This window comes from Meleagris gallopavo, chromosome 6 (genome assembly GCF_905368555.1).
Source record: "Meleagris gallopavo chromosome 6, MGAL_WU_HG_1.1, whole genome shotgun sequence".
NCBI lineage: Eukaryota > Metazoa > Chordata > Aves > Galliformes > Phasianidae > Meleagris > Meleagris gallopavo.
In genome coordinates, this window is record NC_139409.1 from 37,865,392 (window position 1) to 37,884,232 (window position 18,841).

General features: G+C 36.8%; 2 protein-coding genes across 21 annotated transcripts in view; both read right to left on the reverse strand.

The window, feature by feature from the left end:
* NEK10 (NIMA related kinase 10) overlaps positions 1 to 12,134 on the reverse strand; it is a 94,143-nt gene extending 82,009 nt beyond the window's left edge. For 14 of the 16 annotated variants that reach the window (XR_014883944.1, XR_014883943.1, XR_014883948.1 and 11 more), the window contains exons 1-8: positions 12,023 to 12,134; positions 11,058 to 11,262; positions 5,621 to 5,735; positions 5,242 to 5,302; positions 3,935 to 4,065; positions 3,336 to 3,434; positions 1,246 to 1,330; positions 421 to 462 (exon numbers count right to left, since the gene is read on the reverse strand). Coding sequence is in view for 10 of the 16 variants with exons in the window: in XM_085226385.1 (XP_085082511.1) it covers positions 421 to 462; positions 1,246 to 1,330; positions 3,336 to 3,434; positions 3,935 to 4,065; positions 5,242 to 5,302; positions 5,621 to 5,694 (492 nt within the window). In the remaining 6 variants the exon portion in view is untranslated. Of the gene's footprint in view, positions 1 to 420; positions 463 to 1,245; positions 1,331 to 3,335; positions 3,435 to 3,934; positions 4,066 to 5,241; positions 5,303 to 5,620; positions 5,736 to 11,057; positions 11,263 to 11,847 lie in introns of all 16 variants that reach the window. The other 2 variants (XM_085226379.1, XM_085226380.1) reach the window with 2 other exon arrangements.
* A 133-nt stretch (positions 12,135 to 12,267) lies between these two features.
* The window catches only part of SLC4A7 (solute carrier family 4 member 7), an 83,532-nt gene continuing 76,958 nt past the window's right edge, over positions 12,268 to 18,841 (reverse strand). For 4 of the 5 annotated variants that reach the window (XM_085226376.1, XM_085226375.1, XM_010712878.4 and 1 more), the window contains 2 exons: positions 17,199 to 17,306; positions 12,268 to 16,632 (listed from right to left, as the gene is read on the reverse strand). In XM_085226376.1, coding sequence (XP_085082502.1) covers positions 16,551 to 16,632; positions 17,199 to 17,306 — 190 coding nt within the window. In that variant the 3' untranslated portion in view covers positions 12,268 to 16,550. Of the gene's footprint in view, positions 16,633 to 17,198; positions 17,307 to 17,334; positions 18,783 to 18,841 lie in introns of those variants that run through there. The other variant, XM_085226377.1, reaches the window with a different exon arrangement.

Sequence of the window (18,841 nt, forward strand, 5' to 3'; positions counted from 1 at the left end):
CAATCAGCAGTTGATTAGTGATAATGTTCACAAATTTCCATCTGTTTAACCAGTGTATTGCTATGCTTTTACCTTTGAGAAGTCATTTGCTTAATTTGAGGGGGCTTTTAAACATCTTCCTTCAAAAGTCTACAGTTTCTTTTGAATGAATCAATTGTGCTGACTTCTGTAATTCTTAGCTCAGGAGGCCTTTGTTAAGACTTCTATTGAAAAGCCTTGGGTTAAATACTGCTAAGTTATAAGGGCAGATCCTTTATGAACTAGTGAAAAAGCACATCAACTGCTTATATGCAAGCAGAGGAATACACTTCTTTCCAAAAAACAAGAGCATACGTACACTGCTTTTTACAGTGTATTTCATTCCACTCATAATAAAGCAGCATACAACTTTGTAGACAGCATTTCCATGAGGAATTTTACCTGAGCTAGATTTTCAATCCCACCCAAGCTGTAGAGAATTTCCTAAAAGGAAACAAACAAATGAACAAAAAAGGATCAAAATACAGAAAACACTGCAGTAAGAGATATTTGAACATAAGTACCCTGATTGTCATGAGTGCTGAGAAACGTTAATTCTAGCAACAAAGACAATGAATTTTGGATATGCTTAGCAATTTCAGAGTTTAGAATTACTTACAGTAAGTAAATAAATAAATTATAGGAATGAAATTTGAAAGGTTCTAAAACCAGAATACTAAGTATAATCTTTGGTACACATTAAAAAGACATACATTAAAACAAATATCAGATGTCTAGGTTTAGTCTTATGAATAACAAGTATAATTGTCAGAAAAACGTTTTAAAGCTGTATGTTTGTAATTCAGAGAACTGGGCTGCTAGAAAAAATAGGCAGCTTTCAGTTTTCTTCAGTTGCTACATTATGGAAGTTTTACATATCTATACAGAGAGGTAAAGTAAATACGTAGTCTAGGGCTCTGGGCAATGGCCAAATCATCTGTTATGGAAATTTAAAGATTATTTATTAGGGTTAGCAACACCAGAAGTGACAAAATATATACCAGAAATTGAGCAAGTTATCCAATAGCAGTGAGAGTTCATACTTGCAACCTGTTTGCAACTCACTTGTATCATCAGACATAGAAATAAAGGTATATCCATACATACACGTAATAAGTATGCATTCACAAGAATGTACAGATTTATATGTGTTTAACAACACAACCATAAGCATGATGCGTAAATGCATCCTCTTATGCAAGAAAAAAAATACTTCGACATACAGACCTGATAGCATGGATCTCTTATTAATAATCTCAGGCAGATTAATACTCTAAGAAAATGGATGGATGGAGCTTGATTAACCCATTCCCTGTAAAATAAATATCCTAAACATAAAGCAAATACAATAAAGAGGTACAAACACACACAAAAGATTCTGATACAGGAAGCAAATGACTATAAGATTATTGGCCTGTAACAACAATATACAACATCGCAGAATTCTATTCCTTTCTGTGCAATTCTTTACCATTTATATTCCAACATAGTGACAAATTGATAAATTTAAATATTCTCAATACAGGATTATACTTCCTAATAGAATTTCCTCCTTTTTGTTTCGGCATACAGTTCAAGACCAAGACTTGGAAGAAAGTACAAAGCATCCAGGGACAGCAGCCCTGTATAAATACCAGTAACAGAATAACTATTTCCATTGTCTGTTGAAGGTATATATCACCATTTTCCCATCTAAAATAAACCTAAATTCAGATATCTTCAGGGACTTTTTTGTTGTTTTAACTGAGAGGAAAGAATCTGTATCTGGGCAAGTTTCCAAGGAACAGAAGTCTACATGATATGGCAGTTCTCAATTTATCATTTGCAGTTGGGAAAGATGCCAATGGATAAAAATATTTTGATAAAAATAAATGTTTTGCAAACAGATACTAGCAAAATCTCACCCCTTCTATGCCAACATTCTGCCCAAAATAATAGTATTTTTCATTATGCTTCCATACTCGGCCACTTCAAAAAAGTGCATAATTTTCATGGGCAGCAACAATATACTGGCAGGCAAAAGTTATTGTGTCAGATTTGAAAAGTATTTTCAGCTTACTTTAAATGGTGGTTCTTCAAAGTTATTCTTTCAAAACATTTTGACTCTTGACAGTTAATATCTTCAATGGAGCAAATAATTTGTCACATTTCTGTGCAGAGACAGTAATTCTCTGAGCCTGGTCGACATCTGCAGACCTCTTCTACTATAGCTACATTTACATTCCATGTTACTAGAGAACTTAGTGTAATACTCAGCATATGCCAGCAGGATTTTTTTCTGTCTGCTTCGTTAAACTTCATATCCAAACAACTTAACCTAAGCTGATTGCACTTTCACAGTTTTCTTGCCAACAGAATCATCTCCAACTTCTTCCAACACAGCGATGTTGGTAAGTAAGTGTGCTGGATTTTTTTTGGCATTCCAATCAACATAGTTACACCTGCAAAAGTGTGTAATGCAGGCCAGGGTGACAGCTTCTACAATTCTGAACCACTGCAGTGGCATCACATCCATGATAAAATATTTACAAAGGGCAACTAAATCACCTTTGTAATCATACTTAAATTATCAAAGATAAGATGGTTCCTCACTTAATTCTGCCAAGGGGTCCAAGCAAACTATGCAGATTTTGTGCTATTTTTCAAGTACATCTGTAAAATCTTTTTGTCACATATTAGCAGAATTAAATGCTAGGATTCCTCCTTCAAGTTTTTGCGCTGAGAATTCTTCATAAAATGTATAATATATTATATATTATATATTATATATAGAGAGAGAGTATAAAATATTCAAAAAGGAAAAATACAGCATATAGCAGTGGTAAATATTAATACAAATTCTGAAATTCTGAGATTCTCTTCAGGAAACGTTCTTTACTCCTCCGTTTTTGAAGATCTTGCAAAATTTTCCTGCTCATCCAAGTGAGAGCAGTCTAAGAAAGGGCTTTTTCTATAAAATGCAAATTAAAAAATCAAAATAAGAATGAAATTATTTAGAAAAACAAACTACAGATTACAAACTATCAAGGGAAACACAGCAGTTGTTAGAACTTTGGCTGTTCAAATTTCAAAAAAATACTCCATCCTTCCTTCTTCACTCCCAGCCACCCAAGCATTTTGACTTCAAAGCGAATACCAAAATCATCATTTTAAAATTATAACTCAGATTATGTAAAAATATAAAGCTACTAATTTCCACACAGACATCTATTGATGAAACATACATATCAGGCCTTATCCATGCACGTTTGTTCATTGATTAAAGCAAGAAAGAGTGATGTCTCCTCATTGGAAATGAATGTGTTTAATATACTGACCTGCAGTTAAATCTGTTCTTAACTAAAGCAATAAAAATATCTTGAAACAGCTTATGTTTGGGATGTTTGCTAAAATTTCTCTCATTCTTGTAGGTCACACTAATGGCAGAAAAAAAAAAAAGGAAGAAAAAAAAAAAGGAAAATGCTGAGCTGGTAATTATGTATTAACAAGTCAAAACTTAACACTAATAAGACAAATAAAGAAGTGCCATACAAGCACTTGCAATAGAATAGCATAATTTCAGATTTCCATACAGTAATAATTTTGAAGAACAGTCTGACTTTCATAATGTGAATCTATTATAATGGTATAATAAAAGCTTTCCAAACAAACCATTACTTTATTTAAATTGAACATATTAACTTTCAACAGTTCACTCTACTGAATAGGAGAACACGTCAAACTTACAATGCAAAAATATTCAGTTAGGTTTAGAAAAAATAAAATTGCATCATTAACATCACAGAAGGTTAACATGAAACACAAAGAGACACAAAATATAAATGATTTACACAACAAGACTAAGACACAAAAAGATGTTCAGAAATATGACATCATACTGACACAAAAGTGTCATCATATTGACTCTTTCTTTTACCTAAAGTTTTCAAGCTCAACAGCTTCAGTTGACTCTTGCCATTGACGATGGAGCTTTTGTCCATCACTTCTGACATTTTGCAGAGATCTTGTTATGTTGATTTGACCATTTTCAAAATGTATAGCTGAAAGCTAAGGAGGAAAGAGGAGGCACTGATGAGACAAAACAGTTTTACAAAAATGCTAACAAGCAAAATCATCTTTTCTCAGTTTCTCACTTGAACTATAGATGCTGTTAAACCTTTGATCTATAACTGCCATTGTAAAATACAAACACATACATCACGTGATACTGAAGTGGTAGAAAACTGATGCAAAGCAAGGTTGGAAAACAAATACATGGAGATACATGAAATGTAAAGAAAGCTGCCTTCTAAAATTTATAACAGCAAAGCTCAAGAGAATCTCCAACACACACATTATCTATGTGCACAGCCTCCATATTTTAGGTCGTAGAAATTGATGTTTCAGCTTTCGGCTCAGAAGCAATTCATGCTTCTACCCAGGAAAGGAAATGAATAGCTCCTGTATTCCATGGACAGTTCCCTAACTTTTGTCATATTCTTGTTACAGAATAGAAAGAGATAAAGTACTTTGGTACTCCCAGGACTCATACTCATCTTCACATGTTGGTTTTCATTGCTTCAAATGATTTGAGGTGAAGATTTTACAATATCCTAAAAGTTTCAAGCACTTATATTTATGCCCAGAAGAGTTTTAGCTGAATTATTATTCTCTGAAGACGAATTGCTTATGATTAAAATGCTGGTTTTTAATTTTCTGTTCCTTATTACTCTTACTTTATTACATGTTACTTTATTATATATTGTAACTAATAAATCTCTAATCCTACCTTCTACAGAAATTTTGGAAGGGCATTGAAGAAAATTAATCCACAAGGCTACTTGACTGCGTCTGTTAGTACCTGAATACAACGTGTTCGAGATTATAACAAATAATTTTCCTGTTTAAATAATGATTATGGCAGAATAGCACAGGAATTGGCTCAGCTTCATTCTTCCAAACTTTCTGAGTAGGATTTATCTCACAGAGAAGCTATAATATTGCCAAGGGGGAAGGAAAAAAAAAGGACACCACATACACTACACAAGATTTTACTAACACAATTAATCATAATGGAACACAACAATATCACAAGCATGTGCTACAAACCATAGTCAACTGTATTTGTGATTATACAGTTATACAGCATGTTTAATAATAGCTATTATTATATAAATATTATGTATATAATTATATAATTGTGTTTATATAACTTATTATTATTTAAATATATATATATTATACCTGTTGTTTACTTGATGGAGCATTTAAGATAGACTGAAGTCTTTGAAGGTCAGAATAGTCCCTAGAACAAAACACAACAGCATAGTATATAATATATTAATAGTTACATAAAAGTACTTCTTAAGAGTAAAGAAAATCAATAAACAATGCTACTGACAGAAAATAAAATTGTCTACTGTCCTCATTTTGCATGGAAAAGAATTTAGAACCTCACCAGAATGCCTTAAATCAACAGAGGTGTAAATAAACTTTGTGACCAGAGTAACAGTTGTCATGTTTATACTGCATTTCAAATTAAAGCATTCTGCTTTGGCAGCTAGTACAAATTCCACGCGGGTTCTGCTGAAGTTCAAACAAAGTAAGACATCAGATACTATACCTCATAGAAATCCCATGAGGTTTTTCGTCTGTTGCTTTTTCTGTGCTCTTCAGCTTTTTGTCCTGATCAGGCATTGTGCATCAGTCTCATCATCACATGGCTAAAGCACTCATTTCTTTAAAAATAAAAAATATAGAGTTATATCATTGCAGCATTAAACACTAAATGCCTATCTACAGAACTAAATGAAAAGAAAAAGAAAAAAACAAAACAAAACAGAAACAAAACAAACAGACAAAAAAAATAAAAACCAGCTCTAGCATTTTTTCAACATGAAACCTTAGGCATTAAATGAGGATACCTTTTGGAATTCCAGATATTAACGAGAAATTTATAAATGTAAAATACAGAACATTTACTTTCCCAACAAATTTTTGGTGAGGGTAAATAGTACTAGCTGTCTTGCTACTGTGCTTCCCTTTTATTAGGATTTTTCCTCTTCTTGCTTAATTTTACCATTATTTCTCACAATGGCTTGTTTATATTAAAATAGGCATTAAGTTTGTGTCATACAATGTATTATTCAGACAACATAGGAGATAACACCTTTACCATGTAATTACAAAAGATGAATCAAGGATAGAAAAAGGAGGCATCTGACAATCATATGCAAAGTAATACCTCATACTGACGTATTACCTGTCTAGAAAACAATCAGATAAATTTTCTGTAGAGGTTGGAATTCGAGTCTTCTGAATTTCAGTTGAATGCCTTATACCCATAGCACTCAGCTTCTCTTGCAAAATAGGACAGAAAGTTTATTTCAATAGGTGAACACAGCTGTAATGGCCTGGCCTCAGGAGAGTCAATACCATACATTAGATCCACTGCAGACAAACATTCAGTCTATTTGTGTCACATTCAGTAGGTCTGACTTCCCACTAACAACCATGGTTTGTTGCCTGCATGTATTTGTTCAGAAAGTTGTAGAAAGAGAAAATAATCAAGTGGAACCTTCTCCTGCTATGAGGGTAATTATGTTGGTGCAGTATGATGGTTTATTATTCATTTAGTACAAGTGGAAAAAAGGAGATGGTCAGAAGCAGGTTGGAGAATTACTCAGAGAAATACATACAGCTGAATCATATTGGTAGAGCACTCGTGATTTAAAAAATGGAAATATAGCACCACTGTAGGACTCTTCCTGTCCATTCTACTACTCACTAAATATGCATAGATTGGGTGTTCCCTTTGTGTGTCTTTTACCAGGGCTTTCCCTATGAAATCTGACAGCTTTTTTTTGTTGCTGTTGTTTTTTTTCTCTTTTTGCAGTGTAGAGTTCTACTATTGATTGTTATTCCTCCTCCTGATAAAGGCAAAGAAACAAAGACAACCAGGATGGAAATAAAAGGAATACAAGCAAACCAGAAGATGCTGCTTCCTACTGAAAAATCAGAGTTGTTTTCTCAATTATACATTCTCATGTTAGACACAAAACTAATCAAAATGCAACTGCTGACAGCATGAATCCATGCATTGTATTAACTCACTCTGGGAAGTGTTCTGTAAGACCAGTTCATCTGTTTCTGTTCTATGAAAAAAGCCTTTATCCTACCACTGGTAATCCCATAGAGAACAATGGATCTTGATCCCCAAGAAATTCCACTATTCTCCTCCATGCATCCCCTCAAAAGCATTATTAAAAACCTTCAGAACGTTCCTGTGGCACCAGCTATTACTAGGGAATAAATATAAATAGAATCAGTTCTACCAGTAAGCAGACAAAACCCTTCATCTCAGATTAAATGAAGGCAGCTCAATTAATTCATTTAATTTGCTTCAAAAGCAGTGAAAGTTACAAAAAGTCAAGTACATTGTTAGGCATGTATAAGAAACCTCATGAGTACGGATTTCCACAACTTGATTTAGTAATATTTTTGTTTCTTATCCTCTCCCCAGTATCCCAATCCATTTGGCACATTGCTGAAGCACAGCATGATGCAACCATCACCTCACAGTTACACACCAGTACAGTGACACTCCCAAATTATCAACTTGCTCAAGAATATACACATACAAAGAACAGATTTCAATCAATTACCAAATCATCAAACAACACAAACCAACCATGAGTAAATACAGATAAATTCTAGAAAATTTAACATGTAAAACAGCAGGATTCCAGTACAGCCACGGTTACATTCAAAATTGTGAGGTCTTCGTGATTATCTACGAAATACCTCACAAATGTGAAACCTTACATCCACAGATTGCACTCAACCTTGCTTTAGAGCTGCCAGTCCACTGATCTGCACCACAAGGTGGTGCCTTAGTCGAGAAGAAACAGAATAGCACCTGAGTAATATTTTAGAGGCTCACTGCTGTTATAGGTGCAGATGTTCAACATGAAGCCAAATTTCATTCACTGTTGTCTGAGAAAGAAGGAATGCAGCATCCCAGGGACACAGCCCTCACCCAGTGCAGAAGGTTCATCCTGAAGCTGTCTCTCTGCTTCCTAGAGGACACTGAACGTGCACAAGTCATTAAATACTAGAATGAAAAGTGGGCAGTGCCACCGCTGCTGAATGACCCTGCACAACCTCCATCTGCCAGCACAGCATCACAAGGCTGCATCGTCTGCTCGACTGGGAAAGCTGAATCAGATTACAACTAATCTTCTCTGTGTTAACCCTGATCACCTTATAGCTTGTCCCCAAGTACCGTTGCTGTACAAGGGCAGGGACAATATGCAGAACAGTGAATTTATCATTGTGGTTTAAAGCGTTTGAGCCCTTCAATTTGCCTCCAGGGCTAAACCGATGGAACAACCATCTGCTGGTGAAAATGGCAGCTGCTGACCTCTCCCAAAATCTGCCACTCCCCTTCACTTGTTCAGTTTATCTAGTCCAAATCCGAGAGTTTAGACAACTAAGCAGACAAAGAGCCACGTGCTTCTCTTTGTACAGTCAGTTTTCTACAAATTTAGGTCACTGTTACAGCAGCCCAATGAGCTGCTGGCAAGGAAGGGGGGGGGGGACAGGAGTGCACAGCTATGAAAAGAGAAGCACAGCAAATCCTTTCATCAGGAGCCAGTCATTAAAATGTGGGTGCACAAGCACCACACCCTGACTGATGGGTACCACAGGAAACAACTCTTTGTTTTCCATGTACCAGCCATAACCCTGAGAGAAAACAGATGTGGAAAATGTCTTTATTGATTCACACAGTTACCTGCCATTCTTGAAACCATCGAATACATTCCCACCCCTGTGTTTTGTCTTTACTTGTGCCAGAAGAAATTTCCATGGAGCCAGACTATTAACTATCTTACTAGCTAGTAAGCTGGCTTCATGAGTAATGCATGCAAAACAAAACAACACTTGCATCTCACTCAGGTAGTGCCAGAGAAAGATTGAGACTGGACAACTTTCAAAAATAGAAATGCATTAAGGAAAATGTCCTCACAGCACAGATAGAGCCTTATTCAACTTCATTTAGAACAATGAAATGAAAAAAATATTAACTAATTTATTATAAATAGTGATAATTACATTTAATTAGCTATGATAACTCAATTACATAGGAAGAAAGATGCATTCTAATAGTGTTGGTACGCAGGATAGGACAAGGAACGTTCCAAGAACCCTGTCAGAAAAAATGCACATGATGAGAAACAGGAGACAAAGGAATCACCACAACAGATTTGATCTGTGGCCCAGTCTGTCTCAGATGACACAAGGTCATAAAGCTTCAGAAGGTGAAAAGAAATTCCCAAATAAACAAAACCACAAAGACATATTGGAGAATAAATGATTTCCATAAACTACAGTGTAATGTTTAAAAACACTCTTGAACAAAAAGATATCTTATGTTCTTCATAATATTAGCAATAACTACTGGGTGTGGATAACAGATACAAACAGCTTTATAATCTAACTAGCTGCTTGATTGATCATAAACTCCTTCCTTAATCACTCTAGTGGCTGAGTTCCACTACATAACTATATACAGAAGTTTAACTGGCTTGAGCTGGATAAAGAAGGAGTAGAAGACTTTTGATGTCGTTGTTAGATAGGAATTTATCTAATGACATAAGCTCGGTGTGAGGTCAGATGAAAAATCACTCCTTAAAAGAGTAACCATCAGCACACTAGAAATGCATTTCAAATGCGGTCAAATGTTGGCTAAGGATGCACCAAAGAAGACTAAAAAGTTCCCAAAATGTACTTTTACTTCTCCAGTCACATGAAAGCAAAGGGTTGGACTGCATCCCTCTCATTCTTGGACAGCATGGTAGTCAGAAGACGCACCATGGGGCAGTACAAGCCTAGAAAATTCCCAACCCATGAAAACGTACAGACAACATTTGAAAAGTTCTTCTCACAAGATGTATCAGCTGAATCAATATGGAAATCTGCATTTCATTTATATGAAAACTTCCATATGCATGTATTTTCTTCTTGAATTTCTTTCAATCACTTCTTAGAAGATTCTCTGAAGATAAACTAGGATTCCAAATGAAGCTCCCATTTTCCCAAAAAATGGAAACACAGTCCCCTGCTTTTCCCTCTGCACCAAACCAGTTCCAGGGAAGCCATAAAAGGCCAGGCCTGTTTCACGTTCTTGGGCACACACAGTGTGAGACTCTGGGCTTTTTTCCAGATCATATCTTGTATCTGCATTTTCTGCCTAAGCCCACAGTGCCAATCTGCAGCTCATAGATGAAGGAAAAGTAGATTTCTGAGGGGTAGATAGCAGCCTTGTACCAAGGCAAGAACCATATGTAGCTGTATGAAATTCATGCTGTTTGCCCTGCTTATCAGGCAGCCTTTGGGGGACTAGAGACACCAGGAACTATGAGGAAGGGTTTATAGTACCTTCTGAACACACAGATTAGTGAAGGTCAAGGCTGGGGACAACACTGTTAGAAGGAAGGTGGGAGAGTCCCTAGTAACACCCTTCTCTACAAATTGAAAGATAGAGATCTGATAAGTAGACTGATGGACAAGGAACTGGCTGCAAGATCGTACCCAATGGTCAATAGCTCAATGTCTGGATGGAGATTAGTGACAAGCGGTGTCTCTCAGGGGTCAGTACTGGGGCCACTGCCCTTTAATATCTTCATCAGAAACATCAACAGTAGGATCAAATGCATCCTCTGTAAGTTTGCAGATGACAACAAGCTTTGCGGTGTGGTTGACACACCTGAGGGATGGAAAAGAGACCATCCAGAGAGACCTGGACAGGCTCGAGAAACCTAGTGCAAGATCTAGCACCTGGGTCAAGGCAACCTTTACTACAAATACAAGCTGAAAGATGAAAGGATAGAGCACAGCATCCCGTCAAAAAGCATTTAGGGGTATTGTTGGATGGCAAGCTGGAATGTGTCCTCACAGCCCGGAAAGCCAATCATACCCTGGGCTGCATCAAAAGAAGTGTGGCCAGCAAATAGAGGGAGGTGATCCTGCCCCTCTAATCTGCACTAGTAAAGACTTACCTGGAGTACTACATCCAGATGTGGAGTACTCAGCAGAGGAGAGATGTGGAACTGTTGGAGTGTGTCCAGAGCAGGACCACAAAAATGATCCCAGGCATGGAACATCTCCTCTACAAGGACAGGTTGAGAGAGCTGGGGGTGTTCAGCCTCAAGAAGAGAAGGCTCCAGGTAGACCTGAGAGCAGCCTTCAAGTATCTAAAGGGGGCTGTAAGAAGGAAGGGACAGATTGTTTAACAGAATTTGTTGCAATTGGACAAGAGGAAATTACTTCAAACTAAAGGAGAGGAGATTTAGATCAGACATAAGGAAGGAGTTCTTTACAATAGGGATGATGAGGCACTGGCACAGGTTGCCCACAGAGGTGGTGGATGTCCCATTCCTGAAGAAATTCAAGGTCAGGCTGGACAGAGCTCTGAACAACCTGAACTGTTCATTGCAAAGAGTTGGACTAGATGACCTTTGAAGGTCCCTTCCAACTCCAGTGATTCCATCACTCTAGGGCGGGGACAAAGCAGCCCTTACCCAAGAGGCATTACTTCTAGCTCCCGAGGAGACCCAGTGCTGGATGTGACCTCAGGCTGGTGGATGGCACACAGCACAAACAGGTTCCCCGCACTTCCCATGCGTTACTTATGACTAGGCAGACTCGCCCCAGCACTTGATACCTTCAATGTGTTTTATACCATGTAGCACATCTGCATGCATTCCCAAATGTTAACATCACGTTTCAGTTTTTTTTTTTTTTTTTTTTTTTTTTTTTTTTTACACCTTTGACATCTTTACATCGTACCTCCCTGCGACTTTAATCACGCCACGGCTGCACCATCTGACTCCCCGAGTTCCCCCGCCCGCCCCGCGGGCCGGCTCTCTCCCAGACAGGGGCCTGCAGCCGGCCCTCATGGCACGGCCTAACAGCCTCTCCCCACGCGGCTGTCATTGGGACACCCCTGCCCTGCCCCACTCACGCGGCAGACCCCGCACGCAGCCTCCGCCACCGCTTCACCGTCCTCGGGAGAGCGGCCCCAGCCGGCGGCCAATCGCACTTCCTCTTCTTCGGGAACGGACGACGCGGCGGCCAATCGCAAGGCGCCGTGCTGGGAGGCGCGATAATCCCCTAGCGACGGCGACGCCGCTCGCCGTTGCCATGGAAACGAGGACGCCCGGCCGGAGCGGCAGCCCGGCTCTCCGGCACAAATACAAGAAGGCGACATATTGTCCAGTAGATTTTTATTGCTTTTGCCAACTTTCTGAAACGTTACAAAAGATAATTTTATTCTACCAGTAATTAAAAACAACGAAGGCTGGATCTTTCACATTGAAGACAAGTCTGAGATCGGTGTTCTCTATACAAACTGAAGATCGATTCTACATTTGGGATTCCGTTACAAAGTACGAAAGCATCGCTGCCGTTAGAAAAGCGGTCATAAAAAGTGGAACCGTAGGGCGTGTGATGGCGCCTCCGACCAGCGGCACTGAGGTCAGAGCGCGGCTCAGCTGCGGGTGCTGAACCTCGGAAGACAGCGCTGCGCGGAGCACCGCAGCACAGGGGCTGTATTGCAAAGGGTGTGCCTCGCCCCAACGTGGTGGCGTAGAAAAGGACTGGTTTTCAAACTCATTATACTAAATCCAGTATGAAAGTGTCTTTTAGATTAAGTTCAATGCCAACTAAGAAGTTCCTATCAGTTCTCCCTAAAAAAAAAAAAGTTATAGAATAAAACGGACTTAAAATTCTAAGCAATTTGCTTTGTATTCATAGCACTAGTCTTACACTGACTCAAAGCTGTGTGCTTCTAGTCTTAAAATTTGCTGTAAAATAAATTAGTTGGTATAAACAAAGTATTTCACACATTCGTACTGTACTTTATAATAAATTTCACCTAAATGAGTAATTAAAACATTACTAATCACAGAAAGCAAAAGGAAACCTAAAATCATCGTGATGCTCATCTAAGAGGCTACACTGTGAACTGAAAATCATGAGTCATTTATCGTAGATTTACAGAACGTATGTACAAGACAATCCTTTAAAATTGTGCAGACTCTGTGACAGGACACCACAGGTTTGTCACAGGTGTATTTTACAGAAGCTGAACCTGCCTGACACAAGGCAGGAAACCACCACATAAAGACAAAGATGCAAGTGAAGCAAATGAAAAGTTACGGGAAAGCTTCCTTTACATACAGAAGAAAAAAAAATGGCCTGTACATTTGGTTGAAAACCCCAACAGGGCGTTAGAATTCTATCCTAGCAACCTTACCACGACTAACTTGGCAATTTGGAACATTTCTCTAAACAACAACATATTCTGTTGTAGCTGCAAAATTCATCTAGGAAGGTATAATTAACTTGGGCATATGTAAACAGAATGAAAGCATGTCATTGTAATACGTGAGAAGTACTGAGAAGGAGTTTTGTAGAGTTTAATTTAAACAAAAGACTGTATTTTAAGTGAAATATTTTAGATGATAATTTAAATGGAGCGGTCAAAATTAAGACCTACACTGTATGTAAACATTCATATTTATAAATAAATTAAAAAAAGGGAAAACAAAACAAACCAAAAAAAAAAAAAAAAGCAGACTGGGGACTTCCTGAGGTGGCTCTGCAGCCAGATACACAGTAGCACTAAGCTCCATTCCGGGAAACCAAGGCATCTAAAAAAAAAAAAAAGTGCAGGACTGTTCATTTACCTCTAACTGCTGGAATGGAAATGTATTGGCTTAATTTTTATAGGGCTTAGCCCCTATGAAAGAATCAGTGCACAGTTATTATCACTGCTCCTTTGCACCCCTTAAGGCAAAACTTATCTATATACAGTCCACAATAATCTTAGCTTTACTTCAACTATGCACAAATTTAAAGCAAAAGTGGTATACAATGAGCAGTAAGTTACTTAATCATAAGTTATCCATGGGTTTTTATGCACTCAATACCAGGTTGTCTTCTATTCACATGGGGGAAAAAGTGCAAGCAGGACACGCTACTAACAAAGAACACTGGAACTAAAGGTCACTGTAAACTGCTTTGCAAGTCAAGGTATTTCTGGCACTGATGGAAGCATCTACAGAATTAGAATTAAAGAAATACTGCAATTAGACTTGTGGGCTTTGGTGGTTGGTTTGCTGTTTATAATCTTCACAAGAAAAACGCCTGCTTCCTGCAGTATTGGCCATTCTTTAACTCTTCAAAAGCAGAAGCCAGATAAAAGTTGTATAGCACCAGGGAACCCTGATTTCTGGCACTGAAGAGTTAAAAAAAATGTAAGAAGCTTATAATCATCTTCTGACTCTTGGAAACAATCATGGAGCTCTGAATATGATGTATAAAATACTACTAAGAAGAGTGGTACAAAAGTAGCTTATTGTGGATAACACTATGTAAACTGCTCAAAATAGTATTTTCCTTCTTAGATTCACCAGTAGCCAGCTAATAGCCAGTAACTGATGAGCAGATGAGTTGGTTTGTTGTGGGTTTTTTTTTCTTTTGAATAATGCAACTATCTGCCATATTTTCATTGCATCTCAGTTTCAATAGAGGGAAAATAGCTATTTCCTGAAAGAGCAAATACTCAAGCTAAGGCACAAGCTACACCATTATCTAAGGATAAATGGGCACCACCCTATAGAGTAATGCAGACCTCACTTTCTTTTCCATGAGCCTTTGTCATGAGAATTTGGGTAGGATCTTTCATACTGCTGTATGCTATTATGTATTTTCAGTAAACTGCCTTATCAATTCAGTCAAATGGAGAAAACAAAAAAATAAACTATTAAATTGTGTGTAATGGGAATGGTTAACAGCCCATATAACTTCAGCATTATTTTCAAATATTTCTTCTTATTCCAACTGATGGATTTATTTTCATAATATATAATTATCTTTCATCTCATTATTACTTGTCTGAAGAATACCAGAATTCCAACTCAGGTGGTACTTCCAGATGAACTCTGCCTTCCTCCAAATCTGCTCCTTTGCATTCACTGAGAATTTTACCACGAAGTCCACAGTAAAACTCACAAATCTACCAAAACAGAATTAAGCTAACAGTATGTTCTAGTTTGAAATGTGCACAGATGCTAATTAAAGCCTTTATAATACATCCAGAAAGGGTTGGTAGAATCTAAACAGACCATTTCAGAAATTTAAGCCAAAAAACAAAGGCATAAGGCAAAAAAAAATATTAGTAATGGAAACTGAAGCAGGTAATTGATCAAGCTTTTCATTTACATATAAAATTCTCACCATCTCAGATTTTACACTGCTAAACACTAAACCTCAAAAATGTAAGTACAATAAATGCACTTTTTAAATCAATGCATTTTTAATCAATGAACCTCCAAAATCCCATTTACTTCAATAAATGAATATTTACTTTTTCAATTCTTCTAACACGATAAAAATTTATACTAATTAAAATAAATAAAATGCTTAAAATAAGTTGGTGTGCTATCATATATGCCCTTTACAATGAAGAGAATCAGAACTGTACACAGAAATACCACAAGCAATTTGTAATCCATAAAATAATACTGATCATAAACCTACTACAGAATTAAACTGTGGCTAATTTAATCAAATATATAATAAATTTTAAAAATGAATTGACCAAGAAAGATATTTTGATGAGGACATGAAACACTCTGAAGTGTCAGTCTTAGAAATGAGTAAATCAGTTTTTCAAAGTCAATGGAAAGTGTAAATAAAAACAGGTAAAGAAATCAAGAGCACTACTGTAGCAAGTATAACTTCCTACAGAACAACTTGCCTATAAGTTCAATTTATACTGAGTAAACACAGATTTCAGAATGGCAAATACTGACTTGGGACTGTAACTACAGTTACTAAAATCATATGGCTACTAGATGAAAATGAAAAAAATCAGGGGTATATTTAAAAGTAGCAGAACAGGATATTTACATGTATTTCAAGGGTTATTTAGCCATCTGACTTTGGCCTCTAGTACTTCTCTGTAAAATATGAGTGACAGAATCCGAAACACATTAGCATGTAGTGGAGACAGAAAACACAGTAGTTCATGTTAACAGTACATTAATATCTGATCTATGAAATCACAAAAAAAGTATACCCTGCAAAAACAAGCAGTAACTTCCTGCATGGAAAACAAACTTCTGTAGCACACGTTATAAACAGAGGTAATGCGAAATTCTAAGCGATGTGGACCAGTCATCATCAGCAAAAGCTGATTGAACTTTTATGCACATACTGATTATTGAAAATAATATGCATTCATTACAATATTCCTATTTAAAATGAAAATAAAATTCCCAATAAAATAAATAGCTGAAGTGTGATTACCACTCAACTGATCTGTAAGCAAATCTTCTCATGTCAGCATATCTACAGTTCCCTAAACAATGGCAGAATTAAATACATATTACTCCTTAAATTGGAAATCACACTTCAGTGGTATAATATCCTACAATGATATATATACACACACACAAAAACACACAATTCCCCCTGGTTCAGTTCTATAAAGATGTTTCAGCATCCACGTATTTCACAACAGGTGAATCTTCTACATTTATTTTCACACTTTCTGGTTTCTCAGGGCTGTTGAAAGCAAAGATAATCATTTAAGATATTGTTCTTCTTTCTCAAAGTTAGTCAAACTCAAGAGTCAAGATAGTACTTCATTCAAATATATTTCATATCCAATAAAAATACTATCTGAGCCATTTTAATTTTTAGAACTCTAAACTAGGTTGCGTAAATATCCAAACCCACCAACCCAGTGGAAGATCCAAGCAGCAGTGAAAATGCTGTACTTACCTTTTATTCTCTCTGGCATTTGTAATATTCAGGACCAAACATGCTCATATACACTCTAATATAGCTTTTAGATTCCCTAAACCCATCAGAGTAGCATACAACTGTATTAAGCAAATTAAAAGTAGCATTAAAATAGTAATAATGCACTTAACAACATCCTTCGACATTGTTTGATCTCAGAGCAGAGAGCAAAAATTAACTCAAAATCAAGTTCCTCCCAAATGAAAAGTCCATATGTAAATCACATATGCTTATCATCTGATACATACTTCAATAAATATGAGTACAGTAATTAGCTACCAAAGACATGACAAAAGTTAGAAAAACATGTGAGTAATTATAGCTACCTCAGGTTAGCTCTGGTTACTTTGGCATTCTCAGTACTCATGGACAGAGCCTTCCACTGTGCAGTTTTGGCCATTTCATCTGATATGTTTACAACTGAGGGATCAATGCTAAAGAACAAACATACTTTCTGGTTAGTATTCAATGCCCTTTAAAGACGTTATACTTGTCACTCATAAATCACATCAGTTGTGCCTTCTCTCAACGTTTATGCAGCCACAAGTTGAATTCATCACTTACCACGGTACTTCAGTGAAAATTTCAAAGTGTATTAATTCACTAGTGGTACCTTAATCTCATGATATCATCAACAGTTTGTCACAGATAGTCACAATCTGTTAGTGGTATCTCATTTCTAAATTATCTCTAACTTCAGAAAATTATTTTGTATATTTATAAATAATAAAATGAATCATACCGTTCTGTTAGGGCATGCATACATCAGAATTATTTTAAGCTGTTTCCAGTAAACAACCAAATGTTAATAAAAGTCTGGAAGTGGTAACTCAGTTCAGATTAAGAAGTAGCAGAAATTTGTATGTCTTGACTTTTTTTTTCCCCTATTAAAGTTCAGTCTCACAGGCAGTAAGCTTTCAAAATCTGTTTTTGACCTTTGCCTTTCACACATTTACAGGTAAAGCAGACTTAAACATCCCTACAGACAATGCCTGACCTTCAGAATCTACTCTAGATTTATAAGACTACATCAAAGTATCACAGAAACACTTCAAAGGCTATTTTTCACTGGGAATCCCCACAAGTTGTAATACAGTGAAATACATAGTAAATACACATGCAGACAATTGATGAATAGCAGTTGCTCAATTAAAAAAAAAAAAATTAGATGTTTTTGTAGTCTTCAGTTGAAGTTGGATTGAACCTGCTCTTAGAGTAGACGATAGGATTGAGCAGGAATACACATCTAAACTGAAAACCTGCCTGTTCCCAAGCCAATTTAGATGTTATACTAAAGGATGTGGTTTAGTGGAAAAATATTGGTAGGTGGACAGCTGTACTAGATCATTTTGGAGGTCTTTTCCAACCTTGGTGATTCTATGATTGAATCAGGGTAGACCCAACACCTGAATTTTAATGTAGGAATTTTTAGTATTGGACAAAAAAGTTGGCATGCTATTCATTTGTCACAACTTCCAGGTGTGTTGAACAGTTGTAAAACACCTGACAACTAACCAGAATACATCTCTAGTACAAAAAACACACACAGAGGCAAAACGCCTTCCAGTGCTGTGAAAATGAAGCGCTTCCTTTTCTGGAAGAAAGCTGATAACCCTGCTGCCCTTCAATGTACATTCTGAAATTACCCTCCTTAAGCAAAACCACTGCCTGCAAAACAATTTTATTTTTATATCACAGAAATTAGCATTCCCTTAAATAAACCACTGAAGAACTGCACATTTAGTGCAGTTAGAAAAATCCAAGTGGCTGGTAAACACATGGCTCAACTGATGCTATTAGTTGCTTAATACTCAATTTTTCATGCACAGTAGCACACAAATATTCCACAAAAACTGACCAAGGAAGTTTCTTCACCTTGAGAACAGCTGGTCGAAATTGAGTCATCAGATCTGTTCAAGATGGTCATGTAAATTTATAATTAAAGATGTTTCCACCAAAAAAAGAAAAA